The sequence below is a fragment of the Filicampus tigris genome, chromosome 4 (assembly GCF_054856515.1).
Source record: "Filicampus tigris isolate MCC_2025a chromosome 4, RoL_Ftig_1.0, whole genome shotgun sequence".
Taxonomy (NCBI): Eukaryota; Metazoa; Chordata; class Actinopteri; order Syngnathiformes; family Syngnathidae; genus Filicampus; species Filicampus tigris.
The window spans coordinates 28260520-28286516 of NC_141220.1; the positions used below are offsets into that span (position 1 = coordinate 28260520).

General features: G+C 51.5%; 3 protein-coding genes across 4 annotated transcripts; all 3 read right to left on the reverse strand.

Annotated features, from left to right (window-relative positions):
• Window positions 1-215: 215 nt before the first annotated feature.
• Window positions 216-3903, reverse strand: LOC147149268 (muscarinic acetylcholine receptor M4-like). Its single transcript, XM_086028437.1, has 2 exons — window positions 3751-3903; window positions 216-3031 (listed from the first exon to the last, which is right to left on the reverse strand). The coding sequence occupies exon 2, from the start codon at window positions 3025-3027 to the stop codon at window positions 1795-1797; it is 1233 nt and encodes a 410-aa protein (XP_085884563.1). The 5' UTR covers window positions 3028-3031; window positions 3751-3903; the 3' UTR covers window positions 216-1794.
• A 155-nt stretch (window positions 3904-4058) lies between these two features.
• ambra1b (autophagy/beclin-1 regulator 1b) lies at window positions 4059-15933 on the reverse strand. Its single transcript, XM_086028436.1, has 19 exons — window positions 15583-15933; window positions 14206-14452; window positions 14055-14113; window positions 13005-13188; window positions 12694-12866; window positions 11322-11391; window positions 9825-11239; window positions 9663-9749; window positions 9403-9588; window positions 9251-9331; window positions 9067-9170; window positions 8871-8981; window positions 8571-8759; window positions 8339-8493; window positions 6994-7133; window positions 6609-6713; window positions 6337-6524; window positions 6152-6262; window positions 4059-5345 (listed from the first exon to the last, which is right to left on the reverse strand). The coding sequence occupies exons 2-19, from the start codon at window positions 14335-14337 to the stop codon at window positions 4918-4920; spliced, it is 3918 nt and encodes a 1305-aa protein (XP_085884562.1). The 5' UTR covers window positions 14338-14452; window positions 15583-15933; the 3' UTR covers window positions 4059-4917.
• A 425-nt stretch (window positions 15934-16358) lies between these two features.
• Window positions 16359-25886, reverse strand: nox5 (NADPH oxidase, EF-hand calcium binding domain 5). Of its 2 annotated transcripts, XM_086028849.1 has the most exons (17): window positions 25737-25886; window positions 24548-24703; window positions 24330-24480; window positions 22564-22774; window positions 22255-22492; window positions 22041-22194; window positions 21789-21961; window positions 20713-20895; window positions 20438-20570; window positions 20217-20356; window positions 18685-18873; window positions 18571-18615; window positions 18383-18507; window positions 18226-18310; window positions 17548-17647; window positions 17281-17447; window positions 16359-17013 (listed from the first exon to the last, which is right to left on the reverse strand). In XM_086028849.1, exons 2-17 carry the CDS (start codon window positions 24665-24667, stop codon window positions 16882-16884), a joined length of 2346 nt encoding a protein of 781 aa, XP_085884975.1. In that variant the 5' UTR covers window positions 24668-24703; window positions 25737-25886; the 3' UTR covers window positions 16359-16881. The 2 variants fall into 2 exon arrangements, with proteins under 2 accessions (XP_085884975.1, XP_085884976.1); XM_086028850.1 differs by lacking the exon at window positions 20713-20895.
• Between the last annotated feature and the right edge of the window lie 111 nt (window positions 25887-25997).

The following is a 25997-nucleotide window of genomic DNA, read 5'->3' on the forward strand; positions in this document are numbered from 1 at the left end:
CCTGAAAGACAGCAACAAAGCAAGGTCGCTTGTAGCCCTCACGGCTGCATTGAACGACAACAAAGGTGGAGTATTTCAGGGTGCAGGAAAAGGAACTCACCATTAACAGTGACCTCGAATGTTTTGCTCTCAGGCTCTCCAGCTTTGGGTGTCATGGTGACCTTGTAGACCCTAAATCCTCAATAAAATAAAATAAAATAAAAATCACAACGATACACATTCAAAAATACTTTAATCGTGATCTACACAAAATTTAAAAGTATATATTTTGTTGTGAGTCTCACTTGGGTGGGCCTGTGCACACCCAGGCCCACCCATGGCTCCGCCCCTCCACAGAATATATTTTTGTGACAATTTTTATTTGACTGCTTAACCCATCCTTTCTTTTTGATCATAACATTAGATGTGCATGACAATAACACCCCCTGGGAGGACTCAGAACGGCCTCCTGCCGAGAAGTGGAGTGCATGCGGAATGTTGTTCCATCTCTCAGCACGGGAGGGCGCCTGCGTGTGCGCCTTGTCGGTGTTCAGCGTCAGCGCAGAGGAAAGGCACTGCATTGTTCTTCGTGTCCTCGTCAGTTGAGTTGGAATGTAGCAGGATGAGATGCATTTGCCCCCTGGTGGTAGGTACACAGCCTTGCCCTAATCAATCCGCCAATCAGCAACTGAGGTTTCCTTGTAAAAGTGAGCAGGACACCGTCAGGTGGGTGTGCTAACCAGTTACTGCCAACCACGGTGGCGCCAGACTAAATAACCATGCTGTCAAACTCTCATGGCTTCAACCACAATAACTCAAGCCCAAGTAGCCCGATCATGAAAATACCAATTTGATTTCTATAGCACCAATTCACAACATGTGTCAAACAATTGACTTGTTCATGCCAACACATAAAGCTAACGTCGAAACAGACATGTCACATCAAAACAGACATAACTAGGGATGTAACGATTCACTCAAGCCCCGATTCGATTTGATTTTTAGTCCCCGATTTTCGATTCGATTTGTTGAAAAATTGCTTCCATGCTTGTCACTGTGCGCTAGTTGAGGTTCTGCAGCAGGGGCGGAGCCATGGCTGGGCCGGGGTGGAGCCATGGCTGGGCCGGGGCGGAGCCATGGCTGGGCCGGGGCGGAGCCATGGCTGGGCCGGGGTGTGCGCAGGCCCACCCACATTGACAGACTGCCCACCCAGTGAGATTCATGAAAAAATATATACTTTCACATTTTTAGTCAATTATTACATTATTTTTTAATTTGTGTTTTTATTTTATTGAATATCAAGAATGTCAAAATTGTGGTTGTCTAAGGAAGGTCTGAACTTCTCATTATTCAGTTTATCATTTTATTTGAATATACGATGTGTCAGGACAGGAGGATTGTGCGAAGTGGGAGAAATATTCGGGCCCACCCTGATTTTTCCAGGCCCGCCCATTCGCCACGTTCTGGCTCCGCCCCTGTTCTGCAGCCATCCACAAATGAAATACGCAATGACGTTTGGCGCAAAAGCATCATTTGATCTACACATTCAAAATGTGCTATGCATCTGGAATGAAAAAACGTTTCAAGACATCATTTCCTCGATGAAGTCGATTTTTCCATTGATCGAATCGATTTCCGATTCATCGTTACATCCCTGGACATAACATCACGTCAAACCAATTGACATCAGCTATGATGTCACACCCAAACAACAGCATGTTTGTTTTTTCAGCCGTTCGAATGATGTCATTTCCTGTTGCCAGGTTAGCAACGGCAGCTTCACGACGCCGGCTCCACATTGTCATCACTCGACCTTTAGACGGGCGGGTCGCGGCGGCGGCATCGCAGCAGGCGGCGGAAGGTACTCCTGAAGGTGGGGCTGCACAGGGCGTAGCAGGCGGGGTCCACGGCGCTGTTGACGTAAACCAGCCAGAGGCCCGCCTGCCACAGGAAGTCCGGGATGCATACGTGACAGAAAGCGGCCGCGAGCGCCATGGCGTTGTGCGGCGCCCGGGTGAGGATGAAGGTCAGAAGGATGGTCAGAATGGTGCGCGTCACCCTTCTCTCCCTGACGGCGATTAGACGGCGGGCCGAGCCGGCGGACGACGGCGCAGAAGAGGCGGACAATGCCGCGGAGGCCGCCCGGTGCCGAGCCGAGTCGTCGTCGTCGTCGTCGTCTTTGCCGCCGCCGCCGCCGCGAGACGGGCGCGGCGAGAAGGCGGTCCACTCCGACGAATCGCTTCCCGTGGACGCCACCCCGCTCCGTCCGAGTTTAAACCGTCCGGGGGACGAGCGGTCGCCGGTAACCTCGCCTCGCGGGGAAGGAGCCGACGTCCCCCCGACCCGGCCCCCCGGCGGCCGGCGACGCTCGCTCAGCCGCCGCCGGCTGGCGGCAGACACGCGTCCGTACAGGCCCACCATGGCCAAGCCGGGCAGGAAGAAGGCGGGCAGGGCGGTCCCGAGAGTGACGGCGGGGCTGGCGAGCAAACGGGGGTAACACTCCGCTTCGGGGACCAGGCGCTCGCCCCCGGCCCTCTGCCAGCAGAGGATGGCGGGCGTCCACAGGGCAAAGGACAGCAGCCAAGCCAGGGCGATCATCAGGGCGGCCGTCTTGCCCGTGCGCCGCAGCGGGTAGCTGAGCGGACGGGTGAGGCAGAAGAAGCGGTCCAAACTGATGAGCAGCAGGTTCAAGACGGCTGCGGCGCTCACACCGTGGTCCACCACCAGCCAGAGGTCGCAGAGGGCGGCCCCCAGCGGCCAGGAGCCGCACGCCGCGTAAAGCGCGTACACGTTGACCGAGACGGCGCCCACCAGCAGGTCGGCGGCGGCCAGGCTCAGCAGGAAGTAGTTGTTGACGGTACGCAGGCGGCGGTTGACCTTGACCGACAGCAGGACCAGCGCGTTGCCCAGCACGGTGACGCCGCTCAGCGCCGCGGTTACCGCGGCGACCAGAAGCAGCTGGGCGGCAGGCTGACGGCAGGCGTTGACCGTGAGGCGGGGCCAGGCTGAGGCGTTGGCGTTGGCGTTGGCGTCCGACCCGTTTGCCATTTTCCTTCAAAGCACACAAAAGTCAGGTCATTTAGCAAAATCATCCAAATGGGGCATCCTTGAGCGGCTGGGGGCGTTTACGCAAGGAGCTTCGATTACAGTGCTGACCCTGGCGGGCACATATTTTCAGGGGCGGAAAAAAATAAAATAAAAAAAGGAAATTGTGATGGTAATTCAAACAGCAGCACTCGAAACTTGACTGGCTTGTTTCAACCCGGTAAAAAAATGATTCGCCACTTCCACAGCAGCAACAGCACCAAGTAGCTTGATATGGAGAGACTAAATTAAATAAATAAAAATAACATTTTGAAATAAATACTATTTTGACAGACAGATATGTCATTTGGCCATTCAATTGTAAAATAAGGTCATATCATGAAATGTGTTCTTAAGATTCTTTGTTTTTTTTAATCCATAATTTTATGATAAAATCTCCCATGATTATTTGAACAAAATCTTTTTTTTTTTTTTTTTTAAATCATTTTTTGTTTACCAAGACTTTATACATTTTTTTTTCCATCATGTCTTTTCCCACAATGGCCTTTTTATTTCATCATGCCGCTTTTCAGCAAAATGACTTGGACTGTCAATCACATCACTAATCACTAATCATTTATGTGATTGGCCGGGCCACGGACAGAATGGCTGCGGAGCAAAATAGAGATCATCATTATTATTATTATTATCATGACTGCAAAAGGGAATGAACAAGTCTTGACTTACCCACAAAGGAGCACCGCCGCCGCCAGCAACAAATCTCCAACTAGACGTCTCGCGCTCGCCTCACTTCACCAAGCGGCGTCTGTCCTCCCTCCTTCCTCACTCATCATCATCATCATCATCATCAGTGATGACTGACCGTCTGAAATCAGTTTGCATTTGATAAGTGAGGGGGGAAAAATACATCAAGACACTCATGTGGATTAAAAATGACATGTTAAATTCATCCATCCGTCCATCGTGATCGATCTGGTGTTGAAAAGAAATGATAGTTGGAGAGGAGAGGAGAGGAAAGGAAAGGAAAGAAGCCGTTGGAGTCTCCAAGTTCTTTAATGACATCACATCTAAAAGTCAGAGCAAAGAATGATGACAATGGCGTTGGGGAGCCAGCAGGAGGAGCGGCGCTGTGACCAGAGCGTATTTAGTTCAGTGTTAACCAATCAAGTAAAGCCAGGAGGAGCTTGGCCAGGTCGCCATGGAAACGCCACCTGTGACCTGACACACGCACACACACCCGCACACACACACACACTTAAAAGAGGAACTGTAAACGCGGCGCCTGTACTGTCGACAGCAAACATTTCAAGTTTTATTTTGAAGGAGTCCAAGGTGATGGGGGGGGTGGGCGTGGCTTATACTCAAGTCTCTGCTAACTGGTGATGAACTGAGAGCGCCTCTGTAACCAGTCACAAGTTCAACATTAGCAACAGTGGGAATGTTTTCCACGTGATCCCGAGCAGTCCGAAGAAGATTTGCCGCTCCTGTTTGGCTTTCTCCAATAAATTAAGCGAGCGAGCGGCGGCCGAGTCACGCACGCGCATCCGTTGCGACGATGGGAGGAGCTTCAGTCGTTACGAACGATCGACAAACGGCGGGGGTTACGTCCCCTCCCGCAAGCGTTCAAAGGTCACATGGTACAAAACACAAAAAGTGCTAGTCGTTGCCGCCACGTGACGCCGCCACTCTTCCGGGACGTGGCGCTCGAGCGAACGTGCGAGCGCGCCGGCGGCCGCGCGTTCTTCTCGAGCACTTTGTGGCAAGGGAATATTGGCGCCGCTTCCAAGTGACGGACGGGAAGCGCACGCCGACGCCACTTACGGTGTGAGGTGAGGATGAGGGCAACTTTCGGTGAGATCGGGGAGAGGGGCATGGGGGGGGGGGCACCGCCGACTACCTGCTGTACGGGTCGCCGTGGAAACTGTTGTGAGGGGAGGGGGAGGAAGAGGAGGGGCCCGGCAGCGAGTCCTCGTCCGCTCTGCCCCCGTCGAAAACGTCATCCGCGCCTTCGGCGGAGCGGGGGCCCCACGAGGGGACGAGGCGCTCCGGCGGGTCGGGGGCCGGGGGCCGCTGGCGGCCAACGGGGGACGACCCCGAGGAGGCGGCGGCGGGCCCGGCGCCGGTTCTGCCGGTCCTGGCGCCGGTCTGCGAGCCGCGGTGGATCCGATGGCTGACGATGATGTTGTTGCCGAAGCCGCCCATGGACGCCATGGTGGTGCTCTGCTCGCGCTGCACCACGGCCGTCATGCCGCCCTCCGCGATCAGCCGGCGGATTCGAGCCAGAGCGTCTTCGCCGGAACCGCCCCCTTCCGGAACCTCGCCTGGAACGACGACAACGGGTCACAACGCTAAAAAAGGGCAAGGCAAGTCCAAGTTCTTGACGAGCTTGAGGTTCTATGCGCCCCCCTCGTCCATACACGGGATTCTTGCGCACGTGGCACGCCCCCACCCCCTGGGTGAACAGGTGAGCCGTGACTCGCTATCTGAGCCCGCCTGCCACTGTGATGTCATTTTCAAATCGACAGCAAGTTGCAATACAAGGCAAAATGGGCACCACCAAAGATGGCTAAAAACGGGTGGATTTTGCGGCATAAATTCAGATTACACAAACGCAATATTCATCAGGATGCTGTCTTTAGACTATTGGGGCTGCATAGAACAGAACAGAACACACATTTCTGACTCTCCTTCCCCTTTAACAGGCACTTCCTGTCAAGCAATGTTCCAACACATTTCAATTATCAAAATTGCCATTTTTTTAAAATTGTTGTTTTCACGTCATTTCTCAAATAATGATTACTGCACTTTTAGTTCAATTTTTAAAAATGACTCCCATGCTTGCCTCTGTGCACTAAGTTCTGGTTCTGCGGCCATCCACAAACACGCAACGATCTTTGGGGCAAAAGCATAATTTGATCTACACTTTCAAAATCTGGAACGAAAAAACGTTTCAAGGCATCATTTTCAAGATGAATTTAATCAACCCGATTTTATGATTAATCGAACCGATTAATCGGGCGAATCGATTTAAAATCGATTAATCGTTACATCCCTACTGTACAATACTTTGACTCTTCTTTTTCAGACACAAAAATGTCTACAAATCCAATTTGCAAATTTTGCTTACCCGCAATGGGCGGGGCCTCCGCCAAGGCTCGGCCGCCGTCCGGACCTCCCGCGTTCTGAGCCTCAAGATGGCCGTCGGCCGCCAGTCGGGCGGGCGGCGGCGGCGGCGGCGCTAACCGAAGGAACGAGATGGAAAGTGGATAAGTGAAAAGGTCAAAGGGCGAGGAGCGCACACACAAGACGTACCGGTGCCAGCTTGCGGCCGGGCGGCGCCGGGCTCGGAAAGCTCCGTTTGTGTCTCGGCGTTCTGCAGCTGCACCACGGGCGTCTGCGTCCCTTGAGATGTCACGGAGGGGGCGGGGTTTCTGGGCTGGAGTCCAATGGCGTTCATCAAGCCCATGTCCCGGTCCAGCCTCCATCCCGAACGACTGGGCCTGAACGCCAACGGAGCACGTTGGTGCGTGCGTGCGCGCGCGCGTGCGTGCGCCAGGGCGTGAAGAGATCCGGCCAGTACTCACCCGGGTCGGTCGGAACCCCGCGTCCGACTGCTGCCGCCGTTGTTGACTGAGAACAAAGGTTCCGTGCCGGACTCGGTGACACTTTCGCCATCGCTGCGGTAGAACCTGAACACGCAGGCGCGCGCGCGCACGACAACACGCGCGTTAATTGCGGCGCATGCAGGAAGCGGGGGCTCAGCCTCGTTAACTTTAACGAACCAAATTGAAGGTCTTGACCCAGCAGACTTCCTGTTGCCAGTGACCATTAACATTAGGAAGATAATCACATCATCGCATCCAGTCACTTGTGCCCGGCCACTTTATTAGGAACACGTGAGCCGCAGCCAGTGCGCCCAAACGCTGAGCGAATGCTCAAACAGGAAGTGACATCAAGAGGCGCACTCACACGGGCCGGCAGATGACCAGGTCCCCCTTGTTGGTGCCGTACGCCAGACCCATCCCGGGATCGGGAAGCCAGCGAGCCGAGTTGATGCTGACGTGACGCCGCTGGTCTGGCGCCATGGGGTAAACCACGTTGAAGACCATCTGCGGGACACGAGGCAACGCTCGCTCGTTTGTTCGTTCGACATTCAAAGGACAAGTGTGTGTTCCCGCAGTGGGACAAACGCTCAGCCCGTCTTTGATAGAATCACGATCTCGTATGCTTTAAGCGACGGAACTTTCAAAAGGAAAATGACCTCGGTTGCGCCATTTTCGCTGGCAACTTGTGGCTCAAGATTGATTTTTTATCATATTATATTTATATAGCACAGTGCAGTATTATCATTTCTTACTGTGTTTTGTTTTCGGGTTTGGGCCAATCATTATCGTACGAGCGCATTCCTAGTAGACGCGATATACACACCGCAAGCGACGCTACTCCCAACACGTTTACGTCGATACAACACGACCCCTTTGAGTTGCGTGCCAGCGGCAGCACTAAGCTGGATGGGGGGATCAAAGTCGCCGGCAAATTGTTTGTGTGTGGACGGCAAGAAAAACCAAATGACCGAGGATGCCTCTACGTTGTGCCGCACACGCGGCAAGAGAACTGGCAGCAACCTTTCACAGGTAAAAATTTGTGCTGTCAAACGATTACATTTTTAAAAACCAATTCATAGCAAAAATTTCCATAATTGATCGCAATTAATCGCGTTTTTCAACTCCGATTTTTTAAAATTATCATTAACCTCCTAAGGCCCAAGCTGGTGTTTTTTACATGCATTTTTTATTTCTTTTTGCTATTTGGCCTTATTGGAACCCAATTAGAAGAAAAACTAAGCATCATCTTTTAGTTTTTTTGTATTGTATTGAACTGTATTTTGTATACGGTATTTTGACCGTAGTATGTAATACTCTTCTGAGACCACAAGATGGCAGTGTAAGTGGCCACATATGTGTCCAAAACACCCGCAGTTTCACAGTGCACACGCTTGTGGACACAAGAGCTAGAAAGTGCTGTCCACGTATGTGGCCAGTAAGCCTTAGGAGGTTAATCTACTTTTGAATTTGTGTTTCCTTGTATGCGTGTTTTTTATTCTATTTTATTGAATATTAAGGAGGGCATAAAAGTGGTTGTCTAAGGAAGACCTGAACATCATATTATTCAGTTTGTCATTTGATTTGAATATGCGATGTGTCGGGACAGGAGGATTGTGCTCAGTGAGAGAAATATTCAGGCCCACCCTGATTTTTCCAGCCCCACCCATTAGCCAGGTTCTGGCTCCGCCCCTGGTTTCCACGGCGCTCACCCTGATGGAGGTCTCCCCTCCGTGCGGCTGCTGCAACCGGAAGACCTGCGCCACCATGTGGTCGGTGGTGGGATGCAGAAGGATCCTGCGAGAGGCCAGGCCCACCATCACGTAGCAGCCCAGCGGCGATAAGCTAACTGAAATGGCATTAGGACCTGGGGGAGGAGCAAACGAGGGTTTCGGAAGCTGTGAGCTGAGGACGCCGACGGCGATGAAGACGGACGGCCGCTACCAAATCTTTTGGTGTAGAGCATCTCCCCGAGGTTGTGTGCGGCCAGGGAGTAGATGGCGAGGATGCCCTCATCGGGAAAACCGCGCTGGCTGCTGGGGATGAAGACGGCCAGCAGCTGACCGTCGGCCGAGATGTCGCAACTGGCGTCGTTGTAGATCTTGCAATTTGGCACCAGGACATTGGCGGAGGCTGCGCGCGAAAACAAACTTCAGCAGGCGGACGTTGCGCCAACATGGCGCTGGGAGATTCGCTAACTGCCGTCCCGATTGTACGGTTCGCGCGTGTAAAGGACTCGGCTACCGTTGCTGATCTCGGGCAAGTCGAACTTGGCGAAGTCCCACCACTGCAGGCGGTACGTCGTGTTGGCAATGTTGCTCGCCACCGCAGACTGGCCGTCGCCGATGGACGCGCCTGAAGGAGGAGGTCGGAGAGCGGGCAAATAAGTCTCCTCGAGTCGCGTTTGCCATCGGGTCAGGTTGGAGGGTCGCGCGCTTACCGGCTAGCACCCTGTTGACGGACGAGTGCGTGGCCAAGCCGGGCTGGCCTCTCTCGTGGTGGAAGATTCCGGCGTAGGGCAGGTACTCGGGAAGATGGAAGCGCCTGCGGGACGCGAGGACCCGAAACGGGGCATTAAGATTTGTCCATAGGTTTGTCCGGAGCGGCGCGTGGCGCAAACTCACCTTGGCACGAAGCGGCCCAACGACGGCGCCGACATCCTGGCGTTTCGGGGCGCCCTGTGCCGCGCTCGCTCGCCGTTATCGCTGAAACATGACAGCAGGGTCGTTAGCCGACGCCACCCGCGGCCACTCGCGCCGCACCGCCGCGGACTCACTCCAGCTCGTCGAAGTCCACGTCGGCGTTTTCCACCGAGCCCGACGCACTTCCGGCCGGCCCGTCGGAAGATGAAGACATGGCCCGCAGGCGGTTCTGCTGGTAGCGGGGAGAGCGCTGACGAATGCTGTCCCGTCTGGACAAATACTGGATCATTCTCTGGGCGTAGTACGCGGCGGGAGATAACCTGGACGGCGAGCGGCGGGCGCGTTAGTGCACGTGGCTCATCGACGAGCGGCGGGGGATAATCGACGGGCTTACCTAGCCGGGTCGGGGTAGATGGGGTGGTCCCGAGATCCGGTGACGTCATAGCGAGACAAAGACATGAGAGAAGACTCCAGAAGTCTCCTGAGAGACAAAAAGAGGAGGTGAGGAGAGGACAGGATTTTCGCAAGGACTTTCAGCTCCCCGCCGCGCCGCTACCTTCTGAGGTAGTCCTCGTCCACGGGTGTGGGATCCACAGGCATTTCCTGGCTTAAGGCCTCGGGGGGCTCGGGGGCTCGCGGGGCGGTGGCCTGGCGGTACACCCTCTCCCACTGGGCCGTGTCCTGGTTGTACACCAAGCCCACCGTCTGCTCGGCGGATGAGGGCAGAGGGAAAGCCGCCGGCCCCGACCCCGCCGGGGCCGCGGGCCGCCGCTCGCTCTCCAGAGACGCCCCGGGGGCGGCGGCCGGGCCATCGGGAGCGGGGGAGGGCGAGGAGGGCAAGGCGGAGTCGGGCGCGAGGGCGGACGAGGAGGTGGTGGAAGATGTCTGGTTGGTTCGCTCCCAGCGTTGGGAATCGTGATTGAAGGTCAGCAGGTTGTGACATGCCCGGCAGCGGTTCAGGTGCCCGCGAGAGGCCCCGGAAGACGCGGACGGGTCCGGGGGGTGGGCCGCGGACGGAGGGGGCGGGGGCGGAGGCTGGTAATGGATGATGGCGGGGGACGAGGAGGGTCCGGCTCTGTCCGAGTCCACGTTGTTATTCAGAAGCTCTTGGCTCCGTTCCTGGCCACCCCCGGGGGGGGGCTCCAGGTCCTGCATGCGCTCAAACTCCAGAAAGTAGCGGCTCAGGTTGCACTGCAGCACATTGCGAAAGGAGGCGGGGTTGCCGCGGGAGCCGTCCCAGAAGGGGTGGTGCCCGCTGCTGGTACCGGAGCCGTCCCCTTGCTGAGGGAAGCCTCGCCCGTCGCTGGCCGAGGTGTACACGGGCGAGTGGGACGAGCCGTCCTGCTGACGCAACACCGCCAGGAGGCTGAGCGAGGACGACGACGAGGTCCTGGGCGGAAGCACGCTGGGGCCCGCGCCGCCCGCGCCGCCCGCGCCGCCCACGCCGCCCACGCCGCCCACGCCGCCCTCCCTCATACTCAGCAAGCTGCGAGTCCAGTCCGGTCCCGGTCTGGAGGTGGAGTTGGGCTCCCCGCCGCTGCCGGAGTACAGCGAGGTGAAGGCGGATGGGCGGGGCTCCGAGGGCTGGCGGGGCTCCGTGCGGGCCGCGGAGGAGGAAGAGGAGGAGGGCGGGGCCTGGGGGGCTTCCGACGGCGGGGACGGGCCGCGATTGGCCGAGCAGTGACTGCACATGCACGCCATGCCCAGGAAGCGGGTGCAGCCCAGGAAGGACAAGCCGCGCTCCGCGTTGGCGAAGTGGCCCAGGGGGGCGCCGGGCGATTCCGCCGCGTCGGCGAGGGGGCGCGCCTGCTCGGCGGGGCTCTGCGCGCTGGGAGAGCGCGACGACAGGATGTGCAGGAAGTTGTGCAGGATGGGCGTGCGGCGAACGGGCTGAGGCAAGAAGGAACGCTGGCGGAAGTGAGGGTGAGGCAGCTCCACGCTGTCCATGGGAACCTCGGCGTCGTCCTCGCTCTGTAAAAAAAACAAAAACAAAACAAAGGTTGGCGCCGGCCCCGACAGCGCGCCCCGAAATCAACCGCCGTCGGGAGCTCACCTGCTGATTCGACGAGGGATTCACAATGGCCGTCAACAGGTTGTGACCCAGCGGGTCGAACCTCACCAACCTGAGGAACACACACAAGTTCAAAACCCGAGTCATGGACGTACATGACAAGAGTTGAATGCCACTCCAAGCCGTAAGCCTGTAAGCCAAAGTTACAGAGTGTGCGGACAACAGGAAGCACACTATAAACTATATACTATAAAAATAAAAAAACGCAGTGTGATGGGTCACATGAGCTGTGACTGGATGCTGTGTCGTGCACGTTGGGGCAATTATGGGGAAAAAAAATCTTCACCATTATGTCGATTGTTATTCAAATCACGATTAATAAAAACGATTATTCACAGAGTTCAAAATCTTGCATTTATTCAACTATAAAATTAAACTCCTCACAACGCCCATCATAGCCTCATGCCCCTTCACCCCTGCACGTTCAACACCTGAGCACTTTTTGCCAAGTACAAAATGACTTTGTCATTATCATGTGAAATTCAAGCCTGTTGCATTTCCGTTTTGCTGAAGCCACAACTTTGCTGCATTGCATCTTTGCGCACATTCAAACCAGGAATGCATCATAATCATTTTTATCTTATTTTTTTGTTCTATTTTGATTTTCACAAGTCTTGGAACTTACTGGGCTAACCTGGGATCTTGGGTATCATTATTTCGTGCATGTGGAAATGTGTGGTGGAACTCCTTAAATCCTTGAAAACACAACTTTAAAAAGAATTTTAAAGCACGGCCAGAAAATTAGCAGCAAAGTCAAATTAGAATATACTAAAATAATCATTTAAAGCAACACTGTGTCATATGTCAGTTTCTGTTGATTATGGCGGCGCCATGTGGACAAAAGCGGTAATGTTTTGACAAAGACCAACCACATTTCCCATGCGTGCCAGCGCGTAGTGTCGTGAAATCCTGAGCCGTCCTTATAGCGAAAGGAGGAAGTGAGGATGCCGTAAAGCAATTCAGGACATTTGTATTTTTTTGTGCGCCAGGGTTGATCCCATCCTCCTCAAAGTTGCTTTGTGCCAGTAAAAACGATACCGACCCCCTCAGGGCATGAAGTACCATTCAACTACTGAACTTGTTTCATCAAAAGAGCTGTGAAAAAAATGGATTAAGGTCGATTTCTTGCCCAGTGCTGCTTTAAAAATACAAATTATTTATTAATCATTTATTAATTATTCAAATGTATTTCTGCTGTGCGTGCATTGGCCCCTAAGGGGCAGTGTGTGGATTCAATTTCGCTACATGGCTCAGCGCTCGCAAACGTGTTAAACAATCTGACCACAAGGCGGCGCTCGCCAACTGCTGAAGACGAAAGAGGTCAAGGCGATCCCCAGCGCTCGGCGAGACTCACCGCACGCGCTCGGCGTCGCTGCCCGTCTTGACGGCGGCGAAGGGTTCCGGTCGGCTCCAGTCCCAAAAGTGCAGCTCGTTGTTGGTGGCGATGAGGAGGAGCTGAGCGGTCGGGTGGAAGGCCAGCGAGGCGATGGCCACGTTGCTGTCCGTGAACCAGCTCTCGCTGCCGCCCTGCGAGCGCGCACGCAGAAAATTTGAAGGGTTAGTGTTACGATTCCGCTGCCAACGCGCACACTCCTGATGTGTGGCAGATCAGGTCGCCGCGGTCGTGGAGAGGCGTGGCGAGTCGTGGCCATCTTGCCTACTCACGTGCAAGTCCCAGATGCGAACTTCGCCATCAAGGCACCCGGAGGCCACCAGGCCAGGAATGGTGGGGTGAAAGGTCACACACCAGGGGGTCCTACGGTGGCCCACCAGGGAATGGAGGCACTTCCCGGTCTTGACTTCCGTGATGTAAATGTTGTGGTTGACGTGTGTGGAGGCCATGAGGGTCCTTGGAGAGTGTCGCCATGGAAACAGACACAACATCAACATCCACATGCACACACATCAAGTCACGTCTTTCTAGATTCATGTCGCAATTCATGACTTTATATCTGTATATATATATATATATATATATTGTTCACCACTAGCAGTAGTTATTTTCCTACGACTACATTGTAGTGTCATCAATTAGTTTTAGGGAGGCAACATTATTTTTTTCAAAAGGGGCGATTCTCATTTCAAACCAATAAATTGCTCTTTTTCCAAGCCTGGTACAGATAACCGATTATTTATTCACTCATTTATTTATTTGTTTTTTAGTTACCTGTAGTTTGTGCACTTCTGGAGGAAAGAAATACTCAAAATTTGTCCCAACCGCGTTATGAAATTACTATTCAAGGCTCGAAAGAATTTTTCCTTTGAGTAGATTTAACTTGTCAGTGACTTTGTTTGAGGAGCAACTTTGTAATTTTGAGGGTCAATTTTTTGCCGGGTAATCCCAAGGACCCGAAGCAAGGCTGTTACGAAAACAATACAAATATGGCAATGTAACAAATGAACAACTGGTTTCTGTTTTTATACAATCAACAGTTTTTATTTTTTTAAATTCACATTGTAAAAAAGCAGCAAACTATTTTCTTGTCTAGAAACACTTTCAGTCAGGCATTTGTTTAAAATTACTACTTCTGAATGGGTTGTATGGTGCTTTAGCAAAGCAAATTGAGTATATAAAAAACAAAAATACGATGATATCTACCGTAATGTAATTCTACTGTTTAGCCACATTGGATAAGAGGTTTTATGACCCAGTGCCAACCCTTCAAATGATTGGAAGAGAAGCAGACAGGAAAAAGATAACGAGGGCATCCTCACCGGTCAGGGCTGAAGGCCAACAGGAAGGTGGATCTGGGGCTGTCGGGCAGTTCTACTTTCTGAGCATAAACAGGAAGTTGGTGAGCTGTAGCCAGGCCAGAAGAGAAGAAAAGAAAACGGCGGCGGCGGCGGCGGGCAGCAGCATGCTCACCTGACTCTGCCACTTCATCCCGCGCACCTTCTCCTCCACCAGCAGGTGCAGCAGGCGCTGCGAGCTGCACGTTTGCCAGCCGCGCTCCCGCCGCGACAGGAGGCGCACCGAGTTCCTGGGACCGGACGACATCACGCTGTCGGGGGACGTCCAACTTGTCCCGGCTGCCGGCTTAGGCTTCGGGTTGTGGTGGGGACAGGGTGCCGTTAGACAACTTGACTACAACCACAAGCCGCACTGAAAGCTGCTGAAAAACAGACACATTGGGATTTTCACTGCACGTGTGGTTGATTATGGACGTACGGCACTTTTTTTGGGTGCTCATCTGCTTCCTGTCAACTTGATGGTCGGAGAAGATGACCTAACATTGATTACGTGGAGCCAAACGTCCCATTTCATTGACCGTTTCGTTCCACCGACTTGACAAACTTCAAATGGTGCTTGTTTAACATCAAGCTTACACCTTTGAGACAAAAAACCTTGATAATTCATTTACACAAGTTTGTGTGTGTGTGTATGCGTTGGATCCTTTCAATCTCAGTGACCTCAAGGTTTGAAAGGTAACAAACGATTTCAAAACTGATACACATTTTTTTTTATTCAAACATTGGTTAATTTGGAGATGTATCAAACAATCAAGTACGAAATGGATTTTGCTCGTCCTGGGTAAATTAATCGTATAAAGCATAAGCCAACAAGTGGTGGTGATGATGATGTACTTAGCACAAAATGTATTCTATACATGCTCCACTCCGATGATGGATTCCTTCTACCATACTCAGAAATGTTTCAGTTATTTCTCATCATCAAGACAAGATCACGTGCTAGGAAATTCACGGCTACCAGTAATACAATTATAGCAAGAAAATTTGAGGTTCAAGAGCCTCTGTGTGCTGGCGTATTAGAGAAACATAAAAAAAAAAGTTAAGTAGTAGTTCCACAGTGCAATGGAGCTTTGGCACGAAGCTTATGTCGGACGCTGCACCCTTTCCTGATGAATTGCATGCATCCATCCATCCATCCATCCATTATAATATTAGGAATATGCAGATCAACTGTCAGTCAAACAAACGTCTGAGTGAGCTACGTCGAGGCTATGCACGTCATATGTCGTGTAAAGATGACTAAATGTTGCAGTCAGCCACGGGAAAAAAAAAGGGAAAGCGACATTTGAAAAAGTGCTCGTCGATCGAAAGCCGCTCGATGACATTTTTTTTCGTGCTTTTCAAGAGGCTATTTCCATTAACTCGCCGTAATCTCAAATTTTAGTAATCACGCGGAGTTGGGGGACGACTTTAAATAACGTTTGAGTATAAAAGATGAGGTACGTAGAAAGCAGGAAAGATGAAGATGAGAATGTTTAAAAGGAAGGCCTACCTTTCTTCATCTTTGGGGCTGCTAACGTTAGCCGCGGAGCTATCTTGAGCCGAAATGAAAAAAAGGTGTCCGTTGAAAGAAAACGAAATCTTTAATCGTTTTGCGCTCAATAGCGGCGTCCAATTGTACAAACGAACAGCACTGACATTGTGTACAAGCAACGAAGCGACGTTTGCGAAGGGTTTGGTCCACAGTTTAACAAGCTGCCCGACGCCGAACGGATCCTGCGTAACCAGCTAGCTAATAGCTAGCCGCACGCCATGCAGGCCAACCAACAGAGCGCCGAATACTACTCATCGATCGAACCAACGAACGCGATCCAAACTGGAGTGTCATTCACAAAAAAACATATTTAACACTCGCGCCCTAAGAACCGCAAATCATACCACCTTTAATGCATTTAAATATTTTAGATCGAAATAAACCACCATTTCAAATAGGACAAATTCACAGCTGTACGTACGTTACTCCTAAAATCACTACAACGTCCAGATGGCAAATTACAAACTGAGGATTATGTGCAAAACACTCAAAACTCATTTGAGGGAAGTAGCAGAAAATATCCCGTATTTTCAGGGCTAACTAATATAAGAATATGTTCACATATTAAGTAGCACTTTCATTTTTGTTGGTCTCACACTGACGCCATTCACAGAACACTGAAAGCATCTTGCAACACACTCGATGATTATAAACACACGTTTACATTAAAGAGAGATTTAGCTTTTTCTTTTCTTTTTTTTAAATTCACCACACCGGGGCCTTTTTTGGATTATTTTAGTTTATTGTACATTTCAAAAATACAAATTAAAACTGATAAATTTAACACTATTACAAAAGAGTCATGTTACAAGTGTAGCAGCTGTGACTAGCTCACGTTGGCTTGTTCACAGTGCTAATCTGTTTTTCCTGGCTAAATAAATGTAAAATAAAAATAAAATACATGAGGGGCGTGGCTTTAGTCAGACTGCGGGGGCAAGTGAGGCTAAAAAACATAACTGCTACCCCTCCTGTTTGAGTGGATGCAAAAAGTACCATCAAAAATTACCTTCAGCGGTCAATCAAGCACTATATGTAACGTAATATATCCTTGTACAGTATCTATTCAGATGACGATGCAAAGTTGGCAGTAGTACATGGGGTGGGGGGGCTGGGGGGGCTGCATTGGTCCCATTCCCGTTGTGAGACAAAGGCGTGCTGCCCCCTACTGTTTGCTGCGCAAGACGGTCGTAAAAAACTCTTCAAGATCAGCACTCCAATCGATGGAAGCGTTGTCACGGAAACATGTCTTCTTTTACTTCAGAAGTTTTCCTTGTAGAAGTTGAAGCCAAAGTGTTCGCACTGAGCTTTGATGACTTTGGCCAGAGCAGGAGAACCGCAGTAGAACACGTGAACTTTGCCTTTGTTCTCCTCCGAAACTTTCTGGAACACCTGACCATGACCACAACAACACTTGGTTAGTTCCGATTTGAAACGTGACATCGTAACTTGACAACATAGCATAACATTGTAGTGTGATGTGTTGTAGTGCGAACGATTTCAACAAGGCAAACCCTAAGCCATCCGTTTCCCTTTGTGGAAGCGAGTATTCTCTAGCTCCACCCCTTTAGCGAAGGCTGATTTGGGTGAGTAGCAGCTTGATTGGAGCACACACAAATACTGCAGATCTTTGTTGCGGTACATCTGGGACGTTCTAACCTTGGCCCATTCGGGTCGTCCTGGTTGCGTTCTGGTCCTCAGGCCTGTGATGGAGTCTCTCTTCTCCTTCTTGGCCAGTAGGTCCAGCGCCATCTGCAGGCCAATGGCCTTCATGTCGTTCTTGCACAAGGCCGACGTCATGTACATGTGCATCTCCAGGAAGCGACCTGCCACGGGAGACGTAATTGAGGTCACACTGTGATTGATTGAGGTCAGGCCATGGGCGCGGCATCCGCAATCACGTGGCCGTCGGGGGCCGGGCGTCACCTTCGGGCTCGCCGTCGGCCTGGTCCATCTCCAATTTGGTCAGGAGGCTGACAAACCACTCGAAGGACTTCTGGTCGCGGTTGATCCAGATGAAATCGACCTGAGAGACCAGCAAAAAGCCGCGTGGGTGGGACTTTGTTTAAATGGCCAAACGTTGGCACTTGTAAGACTCTGCAGTGATTTTAGGCTTGTTTTTTTTGTTTTTCAGTTTTCAGATTTAGGAATGCCCACATTTAGGACGAAAACAACGCCAGACTCGTGTCAGGGGACGAACCCATTCCTCCATAATTGTATGTGTGTCTGTCCTCACTTGGTCTGTTATTTTGACGCGATTTGAAGGAGTGAATACAGCTTGAGAGCAAACCTGTAAAAGCTCTTGAATGCTCAAAATCTCAAAATGTCTTTCTTCAGTGAAAGCAAGCCACGCCACGCAGTTTTTGCCCATATTTGAGCGTCCGCGTGTTTATTTGTTTTGACAATAACGAGTAAAAATTGTGAGGATAGAAACATTAGTTTTGTTCAACTCAATGGCTGTAGCAAAGAGCAAACTGCCTGAGGCTGTTCAACCTTATAACATTCCACACTTTTTATAAGAGCCAATTCTGTACCGCGATGAGGTCAGACGCAACCTGTGCGGACGACCGCGCCCCGGATGAGCGAGAACCGACGCAGGCTTACTTTGCGTAGCTTCATTTCGCTATCCTTAATGTTCTCGCACCACGAGTAGTTGCAGTTGGGGCAATTCTGCTTCCTGCGGCGGTACCTGGGCACACAAGCACATGGCGTCACATGACGGGGGTCGGAGCAAGGCATGCCGGGACGGAGAGGAAGTCACCTGTACATGATGCTTTGCAGGATGGAGGCGAAGGGCGTGATGCCGATGCCCGCCCCGATCAGAACGGCATGCTCGGACGCAAAGATCTGCCTGGTGGGGGTACCGTAGGGTCCGTCCACGTAACACTGCGGCGCGAAGGAGGTCACGTGACCGCCGTGTCAAGGCACTCCGACCCAGCGTTTGCTCACCTTGATGTTGCAGAAGCGGTGGTTCTCGCCAAACTTTGCAGAAACCTTCAAGCGCGCAAACTTGCATCAGCGGCTGGAGCGAGCCGATTGGTTGCGAACACTCGCGAGATCTACCTCTCTCTGGGGCGGGGCCTCGCCTCTCTCGGCGGGCCCCGGATCGTCTGGAGCAACAGGAAGAGGCGACGAGGCGGCGGTGGTGGCGGCGGCCCGGGAGCCGTTGTGGCGGTACATGGTCAGCTCCACCGCGTTGTCATCGTTGGACGCCACGGCGCCGTTACCGTGCGGTGAGCTGAACAAGTCCTCCTGGGGGCACGCGCAATGATGTCATAATGCACTGTCAGTCCTGTTTCGTTCGTTTTTTTCAATCCCAAATTGACAGAGTAAACACGGAGCAACAAGGGGCACCTGGAGGCAATGGAATTTGAATTTATTATACTGTACTCCTCATTGCGCCCCTCAAGGGCAAATTCAATTCACACTACAGTATGATGTGTACTTAAAGCGGAAGTCAACCCTAACATATTTTTTTCAAGAATATGGTCCCAGCAGGCCCACTAGTTGAAACACTGCACATTCTGATAAATATTGCGTTTGTGGAGTAAGTGTTAATCCACTCGTTTTTAGCCATCTCTGGAGGCAGCCATTTTGTCTTCTGTCGACTGAAAATGACATCACAACTGCTCCCAACGACCAATCACGGCTCCGATTCAGAAAACAGATCAGCCGCGATTGGTCGTTGGGAGCAGTTGTGATGTCATTTTCAGTCGACAGAAGACAAAATGGCTGCCTCCAGAGATGGCTATAAACGAGTGGATTAACACTTATTCCACAAACGCAATATTTATCAGAATGCTGTATTTCAACTGGTGGGCCTGCTGGGAACAGATTCTTGAAAAAAACATGTTTGGGTGACTTCCGCTTTAAAGTGGAAATCAAGCCAAACATTTTTTTTTTCCAAGAATATGTTCTACGCAGGCGCACTAGTTGAAACACGTTATTCTGACAAATATTGCGTTTATGGAATATGAGTTAAGCAGCAAAATCCACCCTTTTTGTCACTTGTTGTCGACTGAAAATGACATCACAGTTGCTCAGGTCTTAGGTAACAACCAATCATGGCTCAGCTTCAGAAAACAGGTGAGCCGTGATTGCTCGTTACCTGAGCCTTGAGCAGCTGCGATGTCATCTTCAGGCGACGGCAAGTCGGGTTAGGGTAGGGTTACAAAATGTCCGCTCCCCGAGATGGCTAAAAACGGCTGGATTTAGCCTCGTAACTCATATTCCACAAAGGCAATTGTAATCAGAATTGTGGGGATGATGCCTTGCTCAAGAGCACCTCGACAGTAGCCAGCAAGCAGACTAGTGTCTATTCAACGGCTAGCTGCTTTAAAAAGAAAAAAAAAAAAAGTAACATATTGGCTATCAGTCCCAGATCTTAAGCTCTGTGCCAAATCAGGGCCCGAAAGTAGCAAGATCTTGAGTGCTGTGCCAAACCGGGAGCAGGTTTCAAACTACTTTTTCAGACCAGTTTTCTCGTTTGAACTTTTTCCTTTCATAAAGACTGCGGTTCGTATTCGACAATGCTCCGCGTCTGCTTTGGGCTCCAAGCGGTCACTCATCGGAACAGATGATGAGCGTTTTCCCACCGGAGTCTTCATCAGCCGTCTGCTCCGCAGGCTCGCCGCCAGCCTCTTGGGACTCGGCGCCGGACTCCGCGGCTGGCGGAAGTACTCGTACAGACGGTTGGTCCACTGGCCCATGGAGCGGATGTGCAGCCACAGGCTGTCTGCACACACGCAAGACTCGGCCTCAGCCGCAGCGCCGGAAGGGAACGACAGGCGGGCGCGACGCGGAAAGCGGCTCGCACCAGATTGCTCCGGCGCACTGCTGATGGTGAACGGGTGCCACTCGTACTTGGCGATGACCGGAATGTTGATGTACACGTAATCTCCCGGCTTGAACTGGAAGAACTGCGGACGCTTGATGACCAGATGAGTCACCTGCACACCGGCGAAACATTGGCGCAGACCTTCGGTCACACACCCTGACGAGGTGACGGCAAAATGCGTGTCGCCGTGGGCTGACGCGACGGAGCGGCGACGGAGCGGCGAAGACAAACGGAGGTCACACAGAGGTCGTCACCTTGGACGGCAGCAGGTTGACCTCCACGATGTATAGCCCTCCTATATGGGACACAGCGATTCCGACGATCTTCTCCAGCAAGAAGACCAGACCCGGAACAACAAACCACTTCCAGAAGTTGGCGCAATGGACCATGAGCAGTGACCACACCCACACGTAGGACAAATGAGACCAGTAGAACACCTGCCGGGTCAGGGGGCGGAGCATGTGACTGTGCTCGGCAGTCAATATAAAACGCACGCTGCCAAAGTACTACATTAGTATATGTCATCGTAGCGGGGGGGGGCAACGCGCCTCAAAATAAAAGGAAAACTGCTCCACGAGGAGCTTTTCCTTTGTGTAATGTTACGTGAGCACACTACACGGAAACATTTGATAATGTATTTCCAAGATCAAAAAGCCGTGATCCAAGATCAAAAATCACGACAGCCGCTGCTGCGCTCGAAAAATAAATGCGTTTAGAGTTACGCGACATTCATTCTGTGAACTGCAACTCCTGCATGCTTTGTCAAGGGAGCAATTGGACGTTTTCATTAGATGATAACATTTTCATGATTTATGACCGAGTAACCATTTTTGAATGATTGTCTTTTATCATTGATGTGCAGCGCTTTTTTTTCCAACTGCGGTTATTGTGCAGTGCTGTATAGATAAAGTTGATCTTTAACTAAACTCGCATCCAATACGGCCGCCACATTGAAGGCGGAGGCCGTCCACACAGCCGGACAGGAAAGGACGTCAGCTTTCACGGCCACTGCATTGAAATGGTTTTGGCTGTGGAACCGAGCGCCCGGCAGTGGGCGATATTTGCGCGGACCAACCGCGCGCGTCACACTTTGAACGAGAGTCTCTCGGCGTTGTCATCTGCGACCAAACCGGGAAGTATGAGATAAGCCAATCGATTTTACTCATCACTAACCAGCCTGATCATCTCAACGCAGATCCGGAGGTATTTCGATCATAATATTTCAATTTCACGATTTCGCATTAGTCCCTTTCAAACGTGACTCAACGCACCCTAGCGCCCTCCGTTGCCAAGCCGCCGCCGAGTAGTCGGTGCACTGCCGGAATCTTACTTCAAAATGGCCGCTGCGCCGTACGAAGGTGCTGGAGCAGAGCCCCATGAGGCAGATGGCCACCTGAAGAACCACGCCCGTCACGGACGCCGTGCCCTTCACCCAGCCGATGCCGGGCCGCGTGGTCAGCAGGTATTCCCAAAGACTGAAGCCGCTGTGCTCGGACAACTGGGCTGGAAGACACAGGCGCACACATGTAGCATTGGACCGCTTTGCGCGTTTGTTCCCGGGAAGTTGGCGCGCGCGCGTTACCAAAGTTGACGATGTGCGCGGTGGTGTGCACGAGCGTGTATCCCAGGATGGCGTAGCCCACAATCTGATGCAAGAGAATGTTCTGGTCCAGCGGCAAAACCCGGACCACCCAGGTGGCCCGCAACCACGTGAGGCAGCGCCGCAGCATCAGGACCTTGGAGCACGCGCAGATGAGGTACATCCGGCATACGAGTGCGACGGGGCTTGTCGTTACCATGACGAAGGTGCAGTTGAAGTTGAGGCACTGTCCGCATCCTTTGGCCAGCATGTAGCAGGCGCTCCCGTGGCGATGCTGCAGGACGGCGCCCACGAAGAGCGCCAGGCTGAGGCACGCGTAGCCGCACAGGAACAGGAGCTTGCGACTGTTGTTGTGCCAGTAGGCCCGCGTCAGGTAGCGTGGGGTCTGCCGCTTCTTCTGGTCGGCTTCCGGAGGCTTGAGCCAGTTTGCGGCGCTGAGGAGGGAGGTGAGCAAACCATTCCGGACCGAGCACAGGACACGAGCGGGACGCCGAGCCGCACCCACCTGATGGTCAGGTTCTCCATCACCTCCGGAAAGTCCTCCAGTTCGGCTTTGAGCTCCTCGAAGGTGATGGCGCCGCTGTTGTCCTTGTCGGCCGACTCGAACAGCGCCAGCGTCAGGTCGTCCAATTTCTCCTCCGGCAGAGAGATGGCGCTCTCGCGCAGGCAGGACTTCAGAACCGTGCGCAGCTCGTCCGGATCGATGGAACCGCTTCCTGTGCACCCGCCAGCACTTCTTATGATTGCGTAGTGAGTCACGCGGTGACTACCGACCAAGAAATGATCAGGTGGGCAGGCAAATGATTCAATCTCACGTCACTGGTCAGAAAGTGGTTACGCCGAGGGCTGCTCGATTATGAAAAAAAAACGATTATTTTGGGAACAATTGAAATCACGATTATTCAAACGATCATTGATTTTTTTGGGGACAAAGCAAGAAAATGTTTAAACGTAAAAGAGAAATAAATTTCTTTGAAACACTATAATTATGTAAGTTCCTTTTGAACCAAACAAAATTCATAAAATATCCATCCATCCATCCATCCATTATCTGTACCGCTTCTCCTCACAAGGGTCGCGGGGCGTGCTGGAGCCTATCCCAGCTGTCTTTGGGCAGTAGGCGGGGGACACCCTGAACTGGTTGCCAGCCAATCGCAGGGCACACAGAGACAAACATCCGCACTCACTATCACACCTAGGGGCAATTTAGAGTATCCAATCAACTTACCATGCATGTTTTTTTTGGAATGTGGGAGGAAACCGGAGTGCCCGGAGAAAACCCACGCAGGCACGGGGAGAACATGCAAACTCCACACAGGGAGGCCGGAGCCGGGATCGAACCCACGACCTCTGAACTGTGAGGCGGACGTGCTAACCAGTCGACCACCGTGCCGCCTTCATAAAATATGTTATTATAAAAAATTTTTAAAAGTGCAAATGTATAAATTCAAGTATGATTTCCTTAAATCCTATAAATCCATATTAATAATCTTTATTTATTTTTTTTACGATTATGCCAATTTTGTAATCGTGGAGTATAAATATCGTAATTGAAATTGAATTTCGATTAATTGCACAGCCCTAGTTACGCCACTGAGAACTGGACTCCCTCCCTGCTCAGTTGGGCCCGTCTTCACTCACACTGGTCCGTTATCAGTAACACTACACCCGATCTTCATGCACTGCTCACCAGAGCGGGCATTTTACTACAAATTGAGCGTCCGTTATTCGTCATCCATCTGCAGCGTGGTTACACTTCCGTCATCTGTCATTGGCCTTTTTTTTTCCAGAGGTAAAAAAATAATAATACAGTACTTCATTTGAACATGCAAAAAAACACATCATTTTTTTTAATCGTTTTTTTTTTTTTATTGCCATTTCCTTGTTGCTTCTTTGATTGACTTCATTCCATTCAGGTCACAATTCACCGAGTCAAATGAATCAAGAGTCGCGGACTTTCCCCACACACATCAAGATTTTTGTGGTAAACATTCTATGTGTTTCAATATTTCAGATTGTCAGTCACGACCCATTTGGGACTCGATAATCAGGAGTAATCCAATCTTAACACGTCTAAATCCATAGAATCATTTTATAGGACAATCTCGAAGGCAAGCTTGTCGGCCGATGACTGCCTTTGTGTGTGTACCGGGCCTAAGAGACCAAGTGTGCTCGCTTCAAGCTGTTTATCTGTTGCTATTTTTCAAATATGTGCCTTGGCTCAGTAAAGCTTGGGTAAGACATGAGTAATAAGTGAGTGCGTGCGCTCACCGTCCACATCGTAGACCTGGAAGAGGAACCTGAGCTTGTCCGTCTCGCTGCCGTGGATGAGAAGGTCCAGCGCCTCCAGGAGCTCGTCCAGGCTGATGGAACTGCTCCCGTCGGAGTCGAAGAGCGCAAAAAAGCGCTCGGCGAAGAAAGACTGCCATAGGATTGGGACACAGGGGTCACGGGACGCACAAAGGGTGGAAGGGCACGAGCGGACCGACCTCTTTGACCTTGAGAGCCGTCTTGAACTCGTCCAGGTCGATCTCTTTGTCGTCTCCGGCGATGCTTTCGAACTGCTTGGTCACCCACTCCAGCCAGCGCGCGTCTTCGTCCGCGCTCATAGCGGACACCCGCGGGACCGCCGCGCCCGGTCTGGACTGCAAGGCGTTCGGAAAGACGTCAGTGTGGACCCGTTCGGTGCGCTTTATCCGCTCCCTCACCTACGGGCACTTTTTTTCCTTGGATGAAACTTGGCTCCGAGGGACACACAAATCCCTCGACTGTGATAAGGTGGGGGCTCAGAGAGGAGGGGATTGTATACAGGGGTGCCCAAGTCCGGCCCTCAAGAGCCCCTATCCATCCTCTTGTAGATAGATAGATGTCTCCCTCCTCCAACACACCTGATTCAAATGATCAGGATTGTTATACTTGGGCACCCCTGTGGTCAAGTGTGGGCCCAATGCAGGGAAGTAAAGCTTCACGAGGGGGGGGGGGTTGTGGAGAAGGCAAACGATTGTGAAAAAAAAAAAATCTGAATACTTAGCTTACAAAATCCCCCAAATTCTGAATTGAAAGTAACAAGGAAATACCGAGAAACAAAACAATCATCATTTCCCCAACGGTCACACGCCAAAAGCTACGTGACACATGATGACGACGACAACCGCCTGACACAGATTGAAAGAAAGCAGGGAATTAAATACAAGCAAATTGACGAGAGACAACAAGGCACACCGGGGCGAGACACGAGAGGCTGGAGTAAGCCGATTGGTCGACACAAGGAGCAGGACAGAACATGAAAGTCATCTGAACAGTCAACAAAAAAGCAGATGATGACATGGGTCATGAAATTGCTGGAACAGGAGTGCGGGTGGTGGTATGCATGGTGAGCAGAGGGCCAAGATAGACCGGGGCTCTCGCCAAACGCTTTTTGAGAATAAATCCGACCGCCGCTAACCACACACTTGGTTTGAAAGGCAATTTTGTACAAAAAAGATATGCATAATACTTTGCATTTTCTTGATGATTTTTTAACACCTATAAAAAGAAGGTTGCCACCGAACAGCAATTTCCGAAATGAGTGACAAGCGCTGCTCTCAAACACGTCAAATGCAGCCCACGTATAAAATACACCACGATGCGGTGTAATGCGAGATCATGCGTGATGTTTTTGCAAAGTGAGTTTTTTACCTGCTGTTGGGAGTCTTCCTCAGCTGCCAGTGAATCTTCATCATCGTCTTCATCGTCAGCTGGAGGTGACAGCCTCCCCTCCCCCGCCCGTCCCGCATCTCTCACACAGGCCAATAAGATGGTGGCGGAGGCGGGCTCTTACGCATTTGCCGTCATACACGTGCGCAAATAAAAAAAAAAGTTCACTGGTTAAAAACATAGAAAACGTGTTTTTATTTCAGATGAAAACATGACTTCAGTAAAAACAGTATTAAACTTTTT

Bases quoted from the DNA above. Each gene is read 5' to 3' on its own strand.
- LOC147149268 (XM_086028437.1), bottom strand. From the start codon at position 3,027: ATGGCAAACGGGTCGGACGCCAACGCCAACGCCAACGCCTCAGCCTGG.
- ambra1b (XM_086028436.1), bottom strand. From the start codon at position 14,337: ATGTCGTCCGGTCCCAGGAACTCGGTGCGCCTCCTGTCGCGGCGGGAG. The intron at 9,171-9,250 runs GTGAGTTTGCGC...CGCGTCCCGCAG, and splicing joins TTGGGCCGCTTCGTGCCAAG to GCGCTTCCATCTTCCCGAGT. The intron at 6,263-6,336 runs GTACGTCTTGTG...TCCTTCGGTTAG, and splicing joins CCGGCCGCAAGCTGGCACCG to CGCCGCCGCCGCCGCCGCCC.
- nox5 (XM_086028849.1), bottom strand. From the start codon at position 24,667: ATGAGCGCGGACGAAGACGCGCGCTGGCTGGAGTGGGTGACCAAGCAG. The intron at 22,775-24,329 runs GTGAGCGCACGC...GCGGGTGCACAG, and splicing joins CCAGGTCTACGATGTGGACG to GAAGCGGTTCCATCGATCCG. The intron at 17,448-17,547 runs GTGACGCCCGGC...CTCCCGTGGCAG, and splicing joins GGCCGACGGCGAGCCCGAAG to GTCGCTTCCTGGAGATGCAC.